The 21,881-nt window shown below is 30.4% G+C and overlaps 2 protein-coding genes across 4 annotated transcripts; one reads left to right on the forward strand and one right to left on the reverse strand.

Annotated features, from left to right (window-relative positions):
• Positions 1–2,924: 2,924 nt before the first annotated feature.
• On the forward strand, positions 2,925–8,390 carry LOC107008520 (BTB/POZ domain-containing protein At3g05675). 3 transcript variants are annotated; one of them, XM_015207594.2, is made up of 5 exons: positions 2,925–3,259; positions 3,520–3,645; positions 4,436–4,520; positions 5,938–5,993; positions 6,781–8,390. In XM_015207594.2, exons 4-5 carry the CDS (start codon positions 5,982–5,984, stop codon positions 8,089–8,091), a joined length of 1,323 nt encoding a protein of 440 aa, XP_015063080.1. In that variant the 5' UTR covers positions 2,925–3,259; positions 3,520–3,645; positions 4,436–4,520; positions 5,938–5,981; the 3' UTR covers positions 8,092–8,390. The 3 variants fall into 3 exon arrangements, with proteins under 3 accessions (XP_015063080.1, XP_015063081.1, XP_015063082.1); XM_015207595.2 differs by having other exon boundaries at positions 3,084–3,259; positions 4,423–4,520; positions 6,781–8,378; XM_015207596.2 differs by having other exon boundaries at positions 3,084–3,259; positions 4,441–4,520; positions 6,781–8,378.
• Positions 8,391–10,108: 1,718 nt separating this feature from the next.
• On the reverse strand, positions 10,109–15,480 carry LOC107008001 (BEL1-like homeodomain protein 1). Its single transcript, XM_015206883.2, has 5 exons — positions 15,248–15,480; positions 12,676–13,586; positions 11,798–12,171; positions 11,572–11,632; positions 10,109–11,361 (listed from the first exon to the last, which is right to left on the reverse strand). The coding sequence occupies exons 2-5, from the start codon at positions 13,528–13,530 to the stop codon at positions 10,540–10,542; spliced, it is 2,112 nt and encodes a 703-aa protein (XP_015062369.1). The 5' UTR covers positions 13,531–13,586; positions 15,248–15,480; the 3' UTR covers positions 10,109–10,539.
• Between the last annotated feature and the right edge of the window lie 6,401 nt (positions 15,481–21,881).

The following is a 21,881-nucleotide window of genomic DNA, read 5'->3' on the forward strand; positions in this document are numbered from 1 at the left end:
GAGATAACATGATTACATGAGAAAGTAGAATACATAATATAGGAAAATGGAGAATCTGCTAATAGAAGATAAAAACGTTACAAATTAAGTGATTCAAGAAGTGACCTTTTGATATCTTTAACCTAACACCTTAATATGAGTTTTTTTTTTTTAAAAATGACAATGGTTTAAAGAGCATAATAAAAGTAGGTAACTTAAAAGGCTAAATCATTATTGCTATATTTTTGAAATTATTTATTCCAATGCATGTATATTTTTTTATCTAGTAAAATTTTATCTAGAAATCAATTATGAATGAAGGACAATAAATTTCCACTTTAAGAATGGAATTAGGTCTTTATTATGTTATTAATTTCAGTAAGTATTATTTAATAATATCTATCATATGAACTAATATCTAAAACATAATTAACTATTATAGGGGTAAAATGGTAATTCAACTTTGGGTTTTGGAGCTTCACACTTATAATAATATATGATAGTGACAAATATATAAATTTGTATATTAGTATAAAATTAATTATTTGGACGCTGGAACATTAAAATGTTTTTATTTTTTGTGTAGTTGATCAACGAAGAAATTATTTGTATATTTTTTACTATATTTCTTCATGTGTAAGATGTTATATGAAATATTAGAGACGTTTCTATTATAGGTGTATACATATAAGTCGAAGTTGAACAAATTATAATTATCAATTTATCATACAGAACAAAATAGTGAAAATAAACTTAAAAAAATACAATAGCATAGTATTTTAAAAACACTCTACAAGGGGAAATCTTATACGAGAATAAATTATTTACACTATCAGCATATGTATATATAATTTAAATTCATAAAGCACGTAAATATTTTTCATCTCACATATCGAGTTGAAATATCAAAATAACATTTTTATTTAACCGCGTTATTTTAGTTGTCCCTCTCTTAATAATTTAAAGTCTAAAACTCTACAAAAACCTTGCTGACTTCCAAAGTTTTTGGCTACTTTTTGGTTTGTTTTGTTATGAAAATTATTAAAGTTATCAATCAACTAAGAATATTATCATGAAAATTCTATAAACTTTTTGAAAGGTTCTCAAAAAAGTTAAAATATCATATATATTGTCTTGTATAAATTAAATATTATTAATACTGGTGAAGTAGTATATCAACCATTTATGATATTAATTATATCTAATTTAAAATTACTTATTTCCTCAAATGTTTATATTTATTTTAAGAAATTTATTTTTATGGATCGAATAGTCTTTTACGAATCAAATTTCTTTTTAAGTGTAAATGGTAAACAAATTCAACACGTAATAAGGAATATAGCTATATAAGAACAAACAAAAAGACAATAAAAATAAATTATTTTCTAAATTTTTTTTTCTTTAGTTGAGTCAAAAAAGCCAAGTCAATGGTAAGAGTGTTACAACAATCAATTTTGCAATTTGTGATTCATAGGGAAAATAAAATAATTGTGATTCATAGGGAAAATAAAATAAAATAATGAGATTCTAGAAGGATACAAATCAAACAAATTAATTGGATGTATTTGAGAATGTGGATTTTGGACAAGTTTATAAATTGATCAAATTAATTTATAAGTATCTTTTAATTTATAATCGATTAATAAATATTGAAAATATAAATTTAAATGGTTGATTTTGAGGTTTTATGATATGAATCGGTTAATTTTTTTACATAACATATAAATGTTGTGATATCAACATAAGTTATGATGCAGTGGTGAAATTGTTTCGCTTTTAATCAGATACTTTGAATTTGAGTTTTAAGCATAGAGAAAATTCTGTTGAAAGTATCATTTTTGAATTATTCCTACAGTGCGCGACTCGAATTTAACTAGAACTCTAATCACTCCGAACATCCGATAAAAAATAAAAAAAATTGTTTAACTTAAATATGATTATAAATTGATCAAATTACTTTATAAATATCTTTTTATTTATAATTGTTTAACAAATATCTGAAATATAAATTTACATTAGCATCATAAGGATGGTAGAATAATAGTTGTACAAAAGTAGACCTTATCGAATCATAAATGTTGGCTTTGAGGTTATAAGATATGAATTGATTATTTTTCTTTAACGTCAAACACATTATTGTTTGTTGTGTGTGCGTGCAATATCAACATGAGTTATGACGCAGTGATAACAGTGGTGAAATTGCCTCGTCCTTAATCAGAAATGGATTTCGAGTAGAAAGCGTTATGTGGCATTCTTAGGCAAGTATATCATAAAAGTTTGAGTAAATTCTAGAAATAACAAACATAAAATTTATATTACCGCTCAATAGCTATAGTTTTGTTATTTATGCTTTATATTCAAATTATATTTGCTATGAAGTATTTGATTTTTATAAATATCAGTGATTTATATAAATCAAACGTAAGTGTTTATGAAATTGCGTTTGTAGATGTAGATGTTCTCAATATTAGGCTAGAGTGGCTAGCGAGATTAGGAGAGAGGCGAGCGAGAGTGCAGAGAGATGAATTATGTATTTATATCAGTTATATAATTGTACATATTATGTATATGTATTAATGATTGTGCTTATAAATCTGCATAAAATTTAATTCATATACAATTGAATTGCGTTAATATACAATTGAATCGAGTTAAAATATTTGTATTTCTATATCAAATCTCTCACTCGCTTTATATAAATACAAATATATACATTGTATTCGAGACAGATAAATAATTATATATATGAATTACTATGTATATGTATCAAAGATTATATATGTGTAAAGTGAGGAAGGCCAGGGAGAGATGACTGAGAGTGGTGAACGAGATTTCAGAAAAAGGAGAAAGAGGCAAATGACAAGAAATTTGCTGCGAATTGAAATCAAATGAAACCGTAGCTATAACATTTATTTTAAATATTAATAAATTGTATGCAATGTTCAAGTTTTGCCCTCGGATTTGTTAACGAGCACTTTATCCCAATGTGAAATTTATCCATGTAAATTTAAATCTAGTCAGACTCTAATGTGATTATCGAACCTCGAAATGAAAAAAAAAAAAATCCCAACTTGTGCCCAAAAAAATAATTAAAAAATCAACCATCATTTCAATTTATCCTTCCAAAAAAAAAAAGTGAATTCAACTATTTGATATCCCAAATTTCTAATCTTTAAACAGTTTCAAGAATCAAATGCCCAAATCCCCCAAATTTGTGCTTTTTACTTCAACAATTTGAAGAACAAACAACTCTAAATCTACTTGAAAATGAGTAAAAAAGGTATGTTTTTTGCACAAGAATCAATAATTTTTTGCTACTTTGTTTAGATTATTTATGTATATGGAATTTGAAGAAATACCCTTTAAAGAATCTTGTTGTTACATTCTTGTTATGGGTTTTTACCTGCTTAAGAAAAAGATTAGTATTTTAGGTTTTTTTTTTTCATTCTTCAAGTTTAGTACTTTTTGATATTGAACTGTTACATTCAATAGATTTTAGCTAATGGGTGTTTTGATTTTGTTTTTATTTATCATTTGTAGGTATCTATTGGAAGATTTTGGTATGTGTTGGTTGAGTGAAGGAAGTAGACAAAAAGGGAGCTTTTTGATTATCTTGTAAATGGGGTTCATGAGTAGAAGGAGAATGTGGGTCATTTTGGATAAAGGGTAAGAAAAAAGAACTTTGCATATTGTCTTGTTTTGTTTTTTTGATGATTTGGGAACCCGTAGTAGCCGCTTGCAAACCATACAGGAGAGGTAAAATGTACTAGGCAAGGCCAAACCGCTGTTGTTTGCTGGTAAGGGGTTTTGAACTTGAGACCTGTATTGTGGAAGTCGTAAGACAAACCATCTGAGCCATCCCGAAGGGTACCCCATTGTTTTGTTTTATACACATTTTGTCGAGTCTGAGAAATGCTTGGGGTTCTTTGAAATGTTAGTAATTGTAGTTATGCAAGTTGTTGTTTTTTTGGTTAAGTAGCTGAATTACTTAATACATTGTGATAATGGAGTTGCTGTTTTGCTTTATGTAAATACTACTTACTAGTTATAGCTACTTTTGTCTTGAGCATTCTTCGGGGTAGTGTATATCAAACAGTAACTTATTTTTGTTGGAAAATGTTTCTTACGTCAGTGCTCGGAAAATTGGTGACTTGAAAAGTAATGTGTGACAATGAAAAATGTAGGTTAATTTTGATTGATTTGCTAACACTTCATGTTACATATCAATGATGCTACTATCCATGTTAAATGTGAAGATGCAGATAAATTACTAAAAAACTTACAACTATCAAGTTTCCTACCTGTGATAATTGTAATGATGCACTAGTCGGAAATTACGTTAGTAGTGGTGGCTATGTGCATGGATTTCAAATTTGAGTTATGATTTTTTTTTCTGACTTTATGAATCTCACAGGCCTTTCATTTCAACTAAGCCATATTTAGTTCTTTCTTGTAGTTTAGTGTTCGGGCATATACACCAGAAGATCCATTTTATGACCAAGCAAATCTAGGAACTTGCGGGAGAGTTGGCCCTTCAAAAGGTTGTATATGATTGCCTTATCGGAGCTGGATTGTATTCTTCACTTTCTAATCCCTTCTTTAGCATAAATACATAATTTCTTGTCTTCCATTGATCATCTATACACGCTTATGTGTCCTAATTTGTTTGTCAAAGGTGCCTATTGGCTACTGCTACTATAGAACTTGATGGACTCTGTAATTCCTTTTGTAAGCTTAATGAGTAAAACACTATTATGCTTCAAAAAAGTCACCTAGTTATACATGCCAACTCTCAAAATAACACGACTTTCCACTCCGACTGCTGTGTGTGTGTGTGTGTGTGTGTGTGTATATATATATATATATATATATATATCTTTCACAAGCCCTCAGTCCTCGGAGAAGGCCAGAAATTAATATAACATTTTAAATTTCAGTGGTTGATCCTAGTTTTGAAGACAAAAGAGGACGAAGTAGAAAGTAAGAGGATGAGCTAACATCCTTAAGCTATGTGAGATGACACATTCACGATCATGCTACTGTTAATTTGACTTTGTTCCAGTATTGAGAGATAAGGTTTAGAAGAGTTGAACATGTGGAGTTCGTTAGTCTCGTCATGATATTTTTCATAATACAAAAATGAATAGAGTTGTGGTGGGAAGAGTAAAGCTAACAGAGTTTTTCTTTCTTTCCTTTTGTCGATATTGGTGTTACTAGAGTTCTTCATGTTATAATTACCTGAAAAGTTTTCTCTTTTATGAAAATCGGAAGTTGATGACATTTCAATTTAGATAAAGTTGGTAAATATGAATAAGTGTTAAGCCATTTTTGGAAACTAACTTAATTTACTAGCCATTTTTGTATGACTTGAATTAGTGTTCCCATATTTGTTTGACATATTGATGCCTGATGGCTGATGCTATTTGCATATTATAGATTTCTATCCCCGAAGCCAAGACATTATATATATTACCGATTCACTTGAGTGAGATAGAGGAGAGTGAAATTTCTTGTGTAGGGGGGTGAATTCCGGAGATCTACAAAGGAACGCCAGAAGCAAAGGCAGCTCTCTGGGTCCCTACCGACGCTGAGGTGCGAAAGCATGGGGAACAAACGGGATTAGATACCTTGGTAGTCTATGTTGTAAGCGTATCACATCTAGGGTTTGTGCGCATAAGCTGACCCGCGCACCTTTCTAAAAAAAGTTACTATTAATGTCTGCTCTATGAACTTTTTCTTCTGTTTCTTTTATGTGTTTTTGGTTAACCAAATAGAGCTTAAATTTCTCTTCGGATCTATATCTAATCGGAAAAGAAATTAATTATCCAAAAGAAACTTTTGTTGGACTTCTTTGACTTTGTTAGGGATGCACAGTTTCTGATTGAATACAGAATCAATCTGATTTAAACTGTTTTGCTATCTTGTTTTATGATGTCATGTGTCATTTTCTATTTGCAGGTCTGACAATGCATCGAAGCTACACCAACTGGTCTTGAGCATTAATGGAGACAGTCGTAAGTGTCTTAACATAGTATAGAAATCTAAAAGAAAATATGGTCCTTGTGTGTTCTTGTGTCATATCACCGGAGCATTGGAAATTTGAAATAAACAGGAAACTTTTGATGAAACAATTTACCTAACTTCTTATTTGAAACATTTCAAGATATTTCTGGTGATATGAATGGAAAAAGCGTAAGCTGAGACAATCCAGCATTGGCCAGGCAAGGCACATGCCAATAAGAGCAAGGGGTCTTCCTTTTGAGTGTGAACACTTTCTTATCTTTTTATTTGTAATGCTTTAAAGGTTCAAATAAATTGAAAAATCGATAAGATACCGCGGAAGTTGGGAAGTTGTTTGTTATGCCACTCAATTATAACTTCTGAATAATTTACTTGTCCTAAATGTTATCTTTTTTTTTTAAACGGGCAAGGAAAGCTAAAGAGGTGGTTTACACCTCACATTCAGGCTAAGAGTCGAACTCCTCATGCTGGAAGGTGTATGGCTGCGAGGCGTTTGGCCTCCGCCTGGCTGCCTAAGGGAAGTTAGACTTTACCTTGCCTTAAGAGCCATGTACATGGATTTGATTCTTGCATCTACTTATTTGACTGCGGGGGCCTTCACTTTCCTGTACTGATGGAAGGATCATTAAGGAGTGACGTAGGAACATTAATCATTTAAAGGCATCATAGAAGCTTGCATCCTGCTTTTCTCTTATTGATTTGACTGTTGAATACATTGTCAATAATTTATCACGTTAACTAACCTATATCATTTCCCCTCCCCCCCCCTCCCCCCCGTAGCCTAATGAATTGAAGACATCAAGCAAGATTGGAGATAGACCAACGAGTGATGTTGTCGTAAGACTTAGAACACAGGATGGCCGTGATGATTGGCTTTACTGTCATTCACATATTCTCGTTGAAGAGAGTAAATATTTTGCTGATCGGTTATCAGATAGTTGGCCGACATGTCAGTTTCTGGATTCACGCAATTGTGTTGAGGTTTACTGTGAAGAACCTGATCTGGACTCCCATGTCAATGTCCTTCGACTCTTTTATGTCATTGCGGATGGCTTAATGATGGAAATTTGCCATGGTGTCAAGAATGCACTTGGCATTTTGCGAGTTGCTGTCAAACTTGGATGCCCAAGAATTACTGCAGTATGTGTGGATTATTTGGAAGCAGTCCCTTGGGAGGAAGCTGAAGAGGAAGAGATATTAAATACTATACCAAGCATGGGATCTAAGGTGGAACCGGTACTTGCTCGCCTCCAACCAGTCAATCCTACTGCAGTAATGAAGATTTTTCTTGCAGCCCTTCAATTTGCTACGTCATCACCTCCATCACCGTTGAATGATCTGAAAAACACTGCTCAAGAACAGCTTGAATACATGCTTACCGAGGACGATGATGCTCCTTTACTGACCGCTGATGAAGAAATAAAGCTAGAAGTCATGCGATGTGTCAAGAAGCTGCTTGATAGATTTAACAGCATTGTAGAGTCTCTATTATGTGACCTCCAAGAATCGATTTCAGATGCTGGGAAAATGCAATCGTTGCATTCTTGTTTAACAGATTTGTTATGGGCATGTCAGATATTAGGGAAGTTGGAGATTATCAGAGATTTTGTTTGCAGCTGGACGGAGTTGTCAGTGAAGCTAGTAACCATCGTTCAACAAAAAGATGAAGAAAATCAAATTCTGAAGACAAAGCTGAAGGTTCTTGAGGTGACCGCAAAAGTATTAGAGGCAATAGGCTATGGCATAGTTGTGTTACCTACAGTAAAACGACTTCACATGGTGAAGCTCTGGCTTCCTTTTGTCCGGACAATGAAGCCTTTAGTCGATTCTGTCACCGAGGAAACTGAGGATGAGATCACACTAAAAGTCGATAGTGAGATATGGCAATCTTTGGAGTCAGCATTTGTTGCTATTATACTTGCATTGCCGTCAGTTGATCAGACAGACATTTTAACAGAGTGGTTGGAAAATCAACAGATTCGATATCCAGACCTCACCGAGGCATTTGAAGTATGGTGTTACAGGTCCAAGGTAGCTAAGCGAAGGCTGGCAACACTTGGGGAAGAGCACAATACAGCTAAAGCAGTATGACTTCTCTCTTCTTTTGCCAATTCTAGGATTTAGCTATCCTCCTTTTCGCGTCACTGATTATATGCTGAAAACTTTCTTTTATTCTTTCGAGTTATAACCTAGCTGAATTGGTAAGACATCTTAAAATGGCCTAGCTTCTGTAAAGTGACCTCTATTTTTGTACCCTCTCCATGTTTTCATGCTTATTTCTTATGAAGTATATCAATCATTTTCAGCAATATACTCGGAACTCGAAAAAACTGGAATCTTTGCCTTGAAACTGTATGCCAAGTGATGATTGATGATAACTTATGTTCTTACATTTGAAAGGCTGCTTGTTAGTTATTTGGAACTAGTTCTGTTTTAGCCTTCTTTTCGGTTAGAAAACTAGTCGAACCTTCTCCTTTGTTGTGCTTCCTTTGAGCTGGTGAGGCAGACTATGTTGCTCGGACTTTCCAAAAATGTCAATGGGTGTTCAGATTCTTCAAAACTTAAGTATTTTTGTAGAATCTGCCACGAGTTCATCAACATGCTTGGAGAGTCGAAGCAAACGTAGAATGCATATGGTTAACATGAATCACTTCTTCTTGCATTTGGTTGTTTTCCTTGTTATCTTGCTACCCTACTTCAAAAGCTTTCTTTTGAGTCGAGGGTCTATCGGAAACATCTCTACTCCAGAAAGACAGGGATAACGTCTGTGTACATTCTACCTGTCCGGACTTCAGTGGTGGGTGTGTATATGTATCTCCAAGCTAGGGGCAAATATAGCAATTCGGTTCGTAGCCGAGTTATGACAGTAAGTCAGGCACCCGTTTAGTCGATTCATTAGCTCTGATATCAATTATTGCGATAAAATGATCGATAATACTGTTAACATGGTGTGATATTTTTCAATACGAATCAAGGCTACGAGGTAATTTTCTGTTTTTTAATGTGAGATTTTATTCGCACGCTCAACATTTACATCCTATCCTTTCGAGAATCTTGTTGGTTGTAACACATAATAGTATATACAATACCCTGTTGATCAAATAGTGGAAAGAACAAATAGGTGCAAATAATTTAAAAAAGAAAAGAATCACAAAAGCAAAGATTATTTCCAAAATAATTGATAGCAACATAAGAGAAATTATACTTTTAAAATGCTCTTTATTTTTATTTCTTTTCCAAAAAAAAAAAAAAGAGGAAGTGAATAAGTATTCTAATCTAACAAGTAATTTCCCAAATAAAGAAAAAAATTCCAAGGACAAAAATATTCTCTATGTAATTTGTATCTATAGGTTCATTTCATTTTAATTTGTATCTATAGGTTCATTTCATTTTAAAAAATTCCAAGGACAAAAATTCCATGTGTAACAAGAAATATTGATATTTGAGATGACTTTTTTATTTTATATTATAATTTAACATGAAATAATGACTTTAATAGTTTTAAATAAAAGAATATATTTTTTCAGAAAGTTATTGTTTACATCAAACAAATAAATATGCATCTCGTATGTCAACGATTAGACTAGACTACAATTATACGTTCTGATCGAATTATTATACTTGAATAAGAAAAATCATATAAATATTTCATATTTAGTTATATGTAGTAGTAATTTATTATAGTGAAAAAAAACCCTAAGCTCAAAATCTTGCCTTTCTAAAATTATCTTTAGGAGGGAAATGATTTCAACAAAATTTTCACGAAGCAGATTCAAAATATAGAAAAGTAAGCATATAAAAAAGACGAGAAAATTCAACATCTATTATATATACAGTATAATATTTTCGACGAATCACTCAACCCCTTACTAAAACATGCATTCATTTTTCTAGGGAATAAAACAACACTAAAACAAAGTTACTCGTAACAATTTTATTTATTTATTTCCATTTGGTGTCCGATAACCACGTTGAAACTCGACTGAATCTGTATTCGCAATGGATAAGTCCCATATTAGGGTTAATCGCTTCCTAACAAAGATGACCTCATACCTGATCAGGACTCGTACCACGAAACCTCGAGAACATGAAAGAGAAGTAACAAAGATTGGCTAAAATGGATGGAGTATTATTTTTTTATACCATCCAAAATAACTACATTTTTTTTTTCCACATCCAATATAACAATCCCAAAATTAATATACAAACCCTCAAAAGCATATATATATGTTCTAGATGTAGCCTAGAAAATCTATCTATTTTTGAAGAACTTAAATGGTTCTTCATCTCCAATGTATAAAGACTATGTAACTATGTAAAACTTGTTTCTTGATTCTTTACACTACCATTATATGATAGAATGAGAAACAATATACTAAAACATGTATCATTTTTCATCATGTTCTTGTTTAGCGACATACAGTATATATATACACTGTATATCGCTAATACATGTTCATGTTTAGCGACAGAAGTTTTCTGTCGCTAAATCATGTTCTTGTTTAGCGAAGATGTTTGTCTGTCGCTAAATTTAGTTTATCAGGCAACAAAATCTGGTAACAAGGGAGCGGCGAACCTCTTTCTGTTTTGAATGTTGAAGTTTTCGTAGACATTTGATGTTGAGTGAGCTGATGTTGGTGTGTTTAAGCTACCAAACTCATGATTTGGTTCACCAATTTGAACGTTTTGAGTCGGAATTGGAAGGAAACTGTGGTGTGTTGCTGACATTGAGAGGTTTTCGTTGTGTGGTAGGCCAAGAGTGAGTGAAACTGTGCCACTAGTTGAGTATGGTGCTGAGAATTGCTCGGTGCTAAACCGAGCAATTTCACCAATGGGATAGGCTCCGAATCCTCCCATGAAGTTCATCGGTCCTCCCATTAGTGAAAATCCATCTCTGTCCTGCCTATCATCACCAAACTTCATCGACATTTGCTCCTCGTTTGGCTTTACATCCATGTTGATAGATGGAATGCTGTTTGGTGAATGCTGCAACATCTCGTTGCTCCTCGGTTTCTTTGGACTCCCTTGAGTAACGTTGATGCTTTCGATATCTGGTGATCCAATCAGGTTGAAACCAGCAGACTGATTACGGATGTTCATACCGATAGGGGGTATGGAAGTGGCGTTGGACATCGGTATTGATGAAGCAGGGTTGTCCTGTTTTTGGCTATCTGAACCAGGGCTTTTGTCTTGTGTTGCAATGGATCTCGATGTTGTTGAATCTTCGTTTTGTTCGCCTACTTTACTCGTCTTTTCTTGACCCAACGCGTTCTGTTCGTGTTCTTTTATCTCTTCCAAGTACATCTCTTCCACCATTGGTTTCCAAAGACGAACTCGAGCATTGATGAACCAATTCGACACCTGAATCGTCCACAAACAAAACTTAGTACAAACCAGAAACCAGAGAATCCAAGAGTCGATTTCTCAGATAGTCACTCAACTAACAGTTATTATCTTAGAATGGTCAACTCTCTTTGTTGAAGTAAAGACGACTTTCTAGTTAAGTGACCATCTGAGAAATCAAAACTCGAGAATCAAAAAACGACAATGTTGTTATCAGTTATCACTAACCTGACTCCTAGTTAGCCCTGTTTGTTTTGCTAGCATCATTTTGTCTGAATCCTTGGGATAACTATACAAAACAAATTACCACAATATATCAAAATATAGCACTTTTAACGAAGCTATATTGTTCAAACTCTTCATAAATATCGTCAGGTATGTATACTGGTGTGTGACAATATTTTTGAAAAGCCCGACCAGCATAGCTAATGAGAAAGGGTTGTTTCGTGCTTACGGATGGAGGAAATGTTCAAAAAGCCAAGCGCGGAGAACAGAAACAGCTCGTTCGGGCAATCCTCTCTGAGGTCTCCAAGCATTATGCTGGATCATTCCTAATTGTTGCAAAGCTCTTTGTTGTCTTAGCTGATTATCGACGAATTTGAGCCTTGAACCTTCAATCTTCCCTCCCAAACTATCTTCTTCGCCTAACGTCTTGCTTGCTGATCGTATTTGACCAATTATCGCGTCTTTTAGACACCTAAATTGCTTCGAAATCGTCTGCAATGCCAATGCTGTATATGTTTTTGCTGATCCAATACCAGCAGCTTGCTCCAACCAATTTATCACAGACTGCATTTGGTGATGATAATGTCTATACCTCTGCTCCACCTATATAACATCACCCAAAATCGAACCGATATTTAGCTTTATATCAAAGATTTCGGAAAAAAAAATTCGAAAAATTCAAAAAAACTTGCATCCTTTGTTTAAAAGATTGTCAGGACAGTGCCCTGACGAAAGTTCTGGTCTTTTATCATTTGATAGATAGAGAGACCATACTCTTTCTATCTTGGAAGGCCGAAAACCTGTGTTGCTCGGACTCTTCGGGAAAAAAGATGTCAGACTGCATGTTGGATACTCCAAAAATATAGCATTTTGGAGAATCTGACATGAGTATGGCAATAATTTTGTAGAGTCCGAGCAACATAACAACCAACAAGGTCATCGCGTTGTCTACTTGTCGTCAAGCTTATCAATGTAGAGTAGACTATTGTAAATACTAGTTGGAAGACGAAAAGGCTACAATTACACATATCTAAACGGAGGCAAATCAACATGTGATCTGACACGGATGCAACAACATTACTGAGAAAAAGAGATAAAAAGTTTTACCTCGTCAAGCATGTTAACAAGTTTTGCTTTCTTCATTTGAATTTCTTGTCTCTCCGCGGTACTTAGCTCATTGGTTGGAGCTCCGTCTTTTTCTGCTGGTCCAACTCCGTCTAACCGTCCATCCATATCGACCATATTTTTCGATTTTTTGACATCATTGTAAACAACAACTTCAGTACTATTACTACTTTTCATTGATTTTCCAACATTTACAACTTCATCAAGTAGCTCTTGTGCAGCCTTCATGTACTTAGAACTCAAAGGAACACTACAAATACTCTGTTGTTGTTGTTGTTGCTGCTGTTGTATCCCCGAAGCCGAAGCCGAACCCGTAGGCGAAGAAGCAATCTCACGCGCCGCCGTGAAGCTCCCAAAACTCGGCTGCTGGGATGAGGACAAGCTAAGGGAAAGCCCTTGTTGCTGCTGATGATGAGCGCGTGTGACCTCACGCGCCGCCGTGATGTCATTAGCCGGGTTGTAAAACCCGTATGGAGACGATCGAGCAAGGAAGCCGTGAAGGGCGGACTCATTGTTGTGGTTGTGGTGGTTGTTGTTGTTGCCGGAGTCTTGAGATGGGGCGGTGAAGGCGGCGGTGGCGAGAGGTATACCGACAAATTGTTGTTGCTGTGACGGCGGAGGTGGTGGCGCGTGAGATAAGTTTATTGAATTTCCAAGAGGGTTGGAGTTGAAGAAAACTATGTTGCTGCTGCCGCCGCCACCTTGCGGTGGCGGTGGTGGCGCGTGGTGATGTTGTGCTTCAGAAAATCCAACATAGCCAGGATTCATTAGTATTAGAGTTTGTAATCCATCATTTCCTTCTTGTATTTCTGAATTTCCATGAAAATAAGAAGCCATTCTTTTTTTTAAATTTTTTTTTTCTCCACAATAATAAACAAATAACACCAACTAATCTGAAAAATTAAAAAAAAAAAATTAAGTTAAAGTCAAGTCAAGTAAGTCCACATATATCATTTTTTCCAAAAAAAAAAAAAACAAACCAAAACATACATATATAAATACAAAAACATACCAAACAGTATCAGAGCCAGAATTTTCACTAAAGAAATTTAAAATATGAAAAAGTAATATACGAGAGAAAAAACAAAGGATTTAGTATATACTATAATTTTCTGTCAAAAGAAGTTCTGATGAATCCATTTTATCAATAATCACTATATATATATAAATTATTGATGACTAAAAATTACGACTTCAATATTGCACAAACATGATTTTCATTGAAAGGATATATAAAAAAAAATGAATTTTAACCTTATATACTCCGCTCCTGATTATCACGACTAAGTGGGTAATTTTTTTTTTTTACCTAAATATGATAAGATACCTAAGTAAAAGTGGTTATAATTTTATGGTAATTATGATATGTACCTTTTACTGTTGAAGACAAGAAGCTACCTAAGCTAAGGTGCAAATAATTCAACCCATTCACACTTTGTAACACTTCAAAATCACAAAAATGGTAAAATAAACCTAAAAATTTAGCATATGTTAATATAATTGTAGCTAAAAAAAATTGATTTAAAAAAAAGGATTATATAATAGGATTTGTAAATTAAAATATATTTTTACAAAATTTTGTAAGTGCACGTGGTGTATTATAATCTGACAAATGGAAGAAATGAAGAATAATTTATTTTTGATTAGTGACACAGAAAATCATAACAGAAATTTTTTAGAGAGAGAAAGGAAATACATACAGTTATGGCTGAAATTAGTTCGTATACGAGTTCAGTCAAATTTAATAAATTTTATTTAAATAATATATTTATGTTAATGATTCGTTGAATAAATATGTATAAATAGTGAACTTCGAATTCAATTATAATTGTTATTATAAAATTCAGAATTGATATAATTGAAATCTTAATTTCGAAAAAAACAAAATACTCCTCATAAACATTTTTTTTTTTGGAGGAACTCTAATTTATTCATCTATCTATCTATATAGATTTATGAATCATAAAAAAAATAATTTCTCTTGATAAAGTGAAAGAAAAAGAAAAACACAAATCGAATTCGATCGAACTCAATAATTTTAGTGTAAATTTATCTTAAAAAAATCAATCTAACATGTAGATATTATGAATTTAAAATTTAAAATTCATAAACTTCAAATTCTAGATCGATCCTTGAGCACTAAGTGTCAGTTATACGAATTCAAATGAACTTAATAGCTAATTTTGTTTCAAATTTTGTACCTACTAACACATAAAATTAATTTAGAATTTTCAAAATATTACAAAAACTCATAACCTTCATATTCTGGATCCGCCTCTGAACAGTGACAAAACTAAACTGTCGGTTATGACTTCGATCGAACTCAATAGATTTGTACTTACAAAAATTCGTTCAACATATATAAATTATCAATTCAGAACTCAATAACTCAGACAAAACCATAACTCAAAATTCATAAACTACATATTCTTACGCTTACGCTGACGCTGACTCTGACTCTATCTTTGTTAGTTGAAATAAAAAAAAAGAAAAGGAAACTCGTAAACTTCAAATTCTGTATTTACATAGTTAATGAGCGAAAGAAGTACCATACCTGAAAAATAATATTTTTGATATTATTATTATAATTATTATTATTATTATAACTTTCTTTTTCTTGTTGTGATTTGACTCAGCTTTTCAAATCATTTGATGCAGCCATCAGTTGAAAGAAATAAAAATACCATCTTCTTCTGTGTGAAGTGATGAGAGCTAATAAAAGTACTCAACTTTTTAGAGAGAGGAGAAAGAAAGATAGAAAGAAAGATGTGGATGTGTGTATGTGAGTTTTAGTGTGTGTTTTTGCTTATATATATAAAAATAAAATATACTTTTTTTTAATTCTAATCTACGTGTCTAGGCAAGTCTGGTGCGACAAGATCGATTCAGAAGATAAATTTCATTGAGATCTCCAGTATAAAAGTACCGATGTTAAATTCCTGGACTATATCGAAGGGTAATTTTTGTGGTATAGTTCGAATTTCAAAGGTCACACTTTTTTATTTTATGTGTAAACACAAATAGAGAAAGTGCTATTGATGAATGAACTTCTTATAAAGTTTGGTGGATATTTTTTTTTTATTGAGCTAGTCTTGTAACATGAGGGAGTGACGAATGGAAAGACGTATTATAAGGCTTGTATAACTCTCCATTTTTTTGGTAGCTTTTGATGTATATATAAATTTGCGGTTGAAGAGTTACTTTGATATGATATCAAATTCAGACTCATTCTATATGGTTCTTCGAGAGACAATTGAATAAGGATGAAAATATTGATATCTGTTAACAAACACGCTCTAGCTCGAGAAAAAAAGTTTTTTGAAATGAGGGATTAACGAAAGGGAAAGATGGTCTACGAATGTGCACGCTCCAACGCGAGGGAGTGATGTACGGAAAGAACCTTACATCGATAAATGATTGAGATCTCTAAACTTGTTATAAGACATGAACAATGCTTCTCTTTTTCTCTTCTTGAGCTTATAAAGTTACAAATTTAATTTGAAATAATTTTAACTCAATATCGTTGTCTTAATTAAAATTGATATAAATAATTTATCAAAATCCAATTATGATTCAAAATATATAATATATATGGACTTTGCCTTTAAAGTAGTACATATAATTTTTTAAAATATCATAAATTATAACAATAAATATATAAAATACTTATAATTTTTTATTCAATTCTTTAAATTAATATAATATCATATAAATCAAAACGAAGAATCGATTAAATTTTAAAAAATGGTATGGACGTATCTATCATCAAAGATCAAAGGTCTGTCAGAAGAAACAAACAGATGAAAAACGAGGTAACGTCCATTTCCACTAACACCCCTTTTTATAACACATACTTTTTTTCGGTTGTAAAATATGTGACGATATTTGATTAGGTAAAAAAAATTTAAAAATCTAACATTTATAAATATAACAATTTTTTTAAGAGTATAAAAAAAATATTTAAATTTAATTATTTTAAATATTAAAAAATATGTCATATAAATTTAGACGAACAGCGAACGAAAATAAGAGAATATAAACTTGAAGTGATAAAGAAAGAAAAAGAAAGGTAGGGTTGAAGACATAGGAGAGAGGGCCCTATTGTCATTATTGATTTGTGTTTGCAACTTGAAAAAAGATAATCGTGAAATAAATTTAGGACCTACATTTATAAAAATTTCATTTTTGACCTAGTTAGCCATCGGACAGATTCAAAATTCAAAATTTATATACGAAATAATCTCAAAATAATATTGTTATAGGAATTAATTTGAATAACAAATATTAAGTTCATGTGAATTGTGCTATTCACTTTTTATCTATACATCTTATGTGGATGGTTGTTAATTATTGTGTTATATTATCATATTGTTATGGTAAATAGCGTTTTGTTTTGATTTTTAGTTAAATTTTATCATATTGTATTATTAAATTTGTTATTATAACACATGATTTTTTCATGTATATAACGATTGATTAGTTTAATTTTTATCGTTGTCTTGTTTTTCGTCTTGTCTTTATTTATTATTTACTTTCTTCGAAATACCATGTTCTTATACTTAATAAAATTTACTTTTTTATCATTTTATATCAATAAAAATTTCTAATAATTTATTATTAGGTCTTTTTCTCTTAAACTTCATGCCAGATAAGTATATTTTATATAAATTAAGACGGAGAAAATACTATTCAATAACTTACCCTTAACTCTATTTCATAGTTTATCGTTTATTTTTAATAATTATAATTTATTATATAAATTGATGAAAAGAAACAACAAAATATATCTAAATACATATTATATTTATCAAAATAAGATAAACACATTAACATTACAATACGATATATTATGAGATAACATGTCATTGATGGTCCAGTTTTATAATTATAAAAATATTATGACGTGTTTAATTTCATAATGTCTGAATTATTTAATCGTTTAAATAGTATGTCATGTTTCAAAGCACAAGCTTTCAGATTTTTAATTTGTTTTTGTTTTTGAAATTTCTTTATCGATTCTAACTGTGACATATAAATTGAAACGGACGAAAGTATTTTTCTTTTTTCCAACCACATATTTTTTCAATTTTTTTTTTAAAGTTTTAGATAAGCTTTTCATTGGGCCCTATTTACTATATAATTTATTTATTTTTCCCATTCTCATTTTCTACTTTTATTTTTTTTATTTTTTTGTGGTTGAATGTAAAGAGTATGATGATAAAGCAACTATATATTATAATGCCAAGAGACAATGGGCCAACCACCATAAGACCTACTTAATGTCCTAAAAAGTCATAATATCATTATCTTCATATTTCTTTTTTTTTTATTATTATTATTATTTTAAAAAACTCCAAATTGAAAAATATATGTAATTATAATAAGTAGAAAAAAAGTAATATCTAGATTAAAGTTTTTAAAAATGTAGTTAAAAATTAAGATGATTTTAAATATGCATTTTACTTTAATAAAAAGGTAAAAAATTTCGAGTTTAAAAAGTTTTTTTACTCAAAATAATAATCAATACCACTTTTCATATAATTCATTTTAAAAATAATTTTCAAAAAAAATAATTCAATATATAATTCACACTTTTTTTTTAAAAAAAAATCTATGGCCAAATGGCTTCTAAAAATAATAATAATTATAATAATAATAATAATAATAATAATAATAATGTGTGTGTATATATATATATATATATATATATATATTCAAAAACTATATGTTGAATCTAGCTATATATCTACTTTTTTTTAAAAAAAAAAGATTAATAATTCTTACATGACTTTGCTTGTGTCAAATATCATATATTTTTTCCTCCTAATATATGGTACTAATAAATTACTTAATTATCGGTGGTTAACTTGATTTATTTATTTTTTAATAATAAGGAAAATGTTTGCTACTTTTAATATACAAAAGGTAAATTTTATTTCAGTATAATAGTTGATAAATAACACAAACTATGCGATGAATTTAATTTAAAACAAAGCATCGAACATAAAATTTCAAAGTATTTTCTGCTCAACCAACTCGATCAGGTTATATTTATTTGTTGCAAAAAGGAATAAGATGAATGTCTGGAAATAGATTCACATGTCACCTTTTTTTTTTCTTTGATTGATTTATTATATGTAGATATTTCCTTAAAGAAAATTTATTTTTTTAAATACAAATGAGACAAAAGAATTATACATTGAGTTTCCTAATTGCCAGACAGTATTCGATTTGATTTAAAAAAGTTCAGTTTTTTTTTTAATGTTTTAATAATTTACTTTAGTTTTTTTAAAGAGATGAAATCTTATATTAATTGTAAATTGCACTAATTAGAGGACTTAAATCTCCTTTTAGTGAAAGTTGTTGTCATGATGAGATTGTCTAAATTATGACTATAAAGGATGTCATAAATAAGGATAAATTAAAATTAAAATTATTTATAAATATTTCTTTAAAAAAACTTATTTTAAAATATATATCAAGAGTAAATTTAAACCATCTCCCTAGAAAATAGGCTCATGTAATGTTGAAAATTCAACATTTTCCCTTAATCAATAAAAATAAATTTAGCTCATTTTTTGTACTAGAATAAATCTTATCTTAATTATTAATAAAAATAAAATAATTAATTTAAATTATTTTATAAAGTTCAGAAGCAAATTTGACCGTTTCACATCTATAACATTTATTAAAGTACAAGAAATAATTATTGGACTTTTGCATGAAAGAAATAGTATTTTTCACTTATATATTTCTACTATATAATAATAAAATAATGTGATTATTGCCAAGTTGAGCACCATATAATATAACACACTAGATGCCTATTGGATTTTTATTTAATTAATTTCTTTTATAAATATTGAGGATATTATAAGCTTGGTTTCTATTTTATTATATGTTTGAGACAAAATTTTGGATTCTTCTATTTTATACGTGGAGCACTATATTTAAATCCATTGGCTAAGGAAAAAGACTCAAATCCAAAAGAATATTTAATGTATTAAGAAATTTCCTTTCACTTTCTTAAGAATATACCTAAACGATTAACATGTGATGGAATGAATAAAAAAAATATTTTTAATCAGAAATTTTAAATTTTGGAGGTTTCGTAATTAAAACAAATTCAATAAAATGTGACGTCTTTAGAAATGGACTTTACAATGAGCATATCTGAATTTAATCAGCCTCAATGTTAATATCGAAAATTGGGTGAAAAAAAAAAGAAAGAGAATATACCTTAAAGACTACAACAATTTTTTTAAAAAAAATAAAAATAAGTTATGTTAATGCTTTATATCTTTTCTTTTATATGACATGTTGTAAGTGGATTTTATATTGGAAAAACAATTTAAAAGAGAAAAGAAAATTATCTTTAATCGATCATGACAATACTTTTGACAGTACAAGTGATATTTTCTTCTATTTTTATTCATATATGTGTACATCAATTTCCCTTTTTTGTTGCACATGTAAAATATAAATTTATATAAAAGTCCACTAAAATATTAACAAAATAGTTTCTTTAACCTAGTATTTTCAAATAAAATTGCAACAAATAATATGTATAAATATTTGAACTCATAATTTTAAAAATATAATGAGTTTATACGAAGAATCTCAATTATATCTATTGAAATTAAAATTCTAGATATGCTACTGAATATGTATCATGAATTATTATTTTATGTTTTTTAAAAAAAGGATAATTTTTGCTAAAAATTAACATAGGTTGTTGTCACACTTGTCATGGTAACATACCTATATGCATGGAGCTATCACATCATAAAAATAATTTTCTACTTGTGATTGCTTTTTTTTTTCTTTCATCTTTTTTCACTTACACATACATAGGTAATAAGTTGAAAAAAATGATTGATGGATGTGGCACTTTTTGTAGTAGTATTATGCATGAATTAGAGTAGATGAAGCAATTGAGTTCTTAGTAATATAATATGCTTATTTTTCCGATAATTATGATGCTTAGGTCAAACTTGTACGCATCTCAACGGGTATATGATAACATATATGTCTTAATCAATATGTATCGTAGATACAAGGTAAAGTTGTGAGTTTTAATGTGATAGTACTTGGTGCACACTACTAGGAAAAGATATTTTTCGTATCGTGAATAAATGAAAAATTTATGTCGTAAAAGATGATTTCAAACATATTTTTTATTAAACCAACTCACTGGAAAAACGTATAGTGCGAGAATTTTGAGACTTACTAGTGAAGAATCTCCTCATTTTCCATGTTTATATATGTTTGTACATATTCTATTCCAAACAAGGTCATAATCACAGGTTAAGTCAAAATTTAAAGTTAATGAATTTATATCTTCTAAGATAACAAAATAATCGTGTACATATTTAAAGGAATTTCTTATGACATTTATAAAATTTGAACTAAAGTTACTACGTTCAACGGAATCCCGTAGCTCTACACTAGCTCCGCCCCTTGCATGATTAACTTATCCGAATCGAATATCGGTTGTTAATTGTCATTTTTCTTTTCCAATGGCCACAAGGAGTATGGAGAGGCAGAGCCATATAAGGCCAAGAGGTTCATCAGAATTCTATTCAACGAGAAACTATATCGTTTATATATAATTAAAATTATTTTATATATATGGTAAATGTCGTTGAACCTCCTTCGACTTTTTCATATTTTAAACCATCTTAATGAAAAACCTAATCTCATCACTGAATGTACGCAAACTATATATCTATCTTTATATGATATATAAATTATTTTCAATAGATCCTCGGATAGAAAATCTTTCTAAGTCCATTGATGCAATATAGTTGTCAAATTTCCTCTAAGCCAAAACATGCTAAAATGATAAAAGAGTGAAAATTGAATAGTACCAATTGTACTCTTGTAATTGTTTTTCTTGTTTTTGGAATAACAACTTGACTATGTGAATCAAAGGGGATTTTGCTTTTTATACACACATATATATATGGGTCCATATCTTTATTAGCCACAACAAGAATTGGTTCTTTTTCATTATTTGTTTGATTCTTTTGCTTTGCATAGAAACTCATCCAAATACTTTGCATTTAACAAAAAAATAAATTAAACTTTGTTTCTTCCCAAAGAATATAATATAACAAACCCCACCAAAAAGCAATTAACATAACCAAATTCATTGTGTTATATTACCCAATTTGTGGACTCCACAA

The sequence above is a fragment of the Solanum pennellii genome, chromosome 1, assembly GCF_001406875.1.
Source record: "Solanum pennellii chromosome 1, SPENNV200".
Classification (NCBI taxonomy): domain Eukaryota; kingdom Viridiplantae; phylum Streptophyta; class Magnoliopsida; order Solanales; family Solanaceae; genus Solanum; species Solanum pennellii.

What these genes read in the sequence shown, in the direction of transcription:
- LOC107008001 (XM_015206883.2), bottom strand. Translation starts at nt 13,530, where the DNA reads ATGGCTTCTTATTTTCATGGAAATTCAGAAATACAAGAAGGAAATGAT. An exon ending in TTGTTAACATGCTTGACGAG is followed by an intron (nt 12,172 to 12,675) that starts GTAAAACTTTTT and finishes GATGTTATATAG; the next exon opens with GTGGAGCAGAGGTATAGACA. An exon ending in CAGGGCTAACTAGGAGTCAG is followed by an intron (nt 11,362 to 11,571) that starts GTTAGTGATAAC and finishes TGGACGATTCAG; the next exon opens with GTGTCGAATTGGTTCATCAA.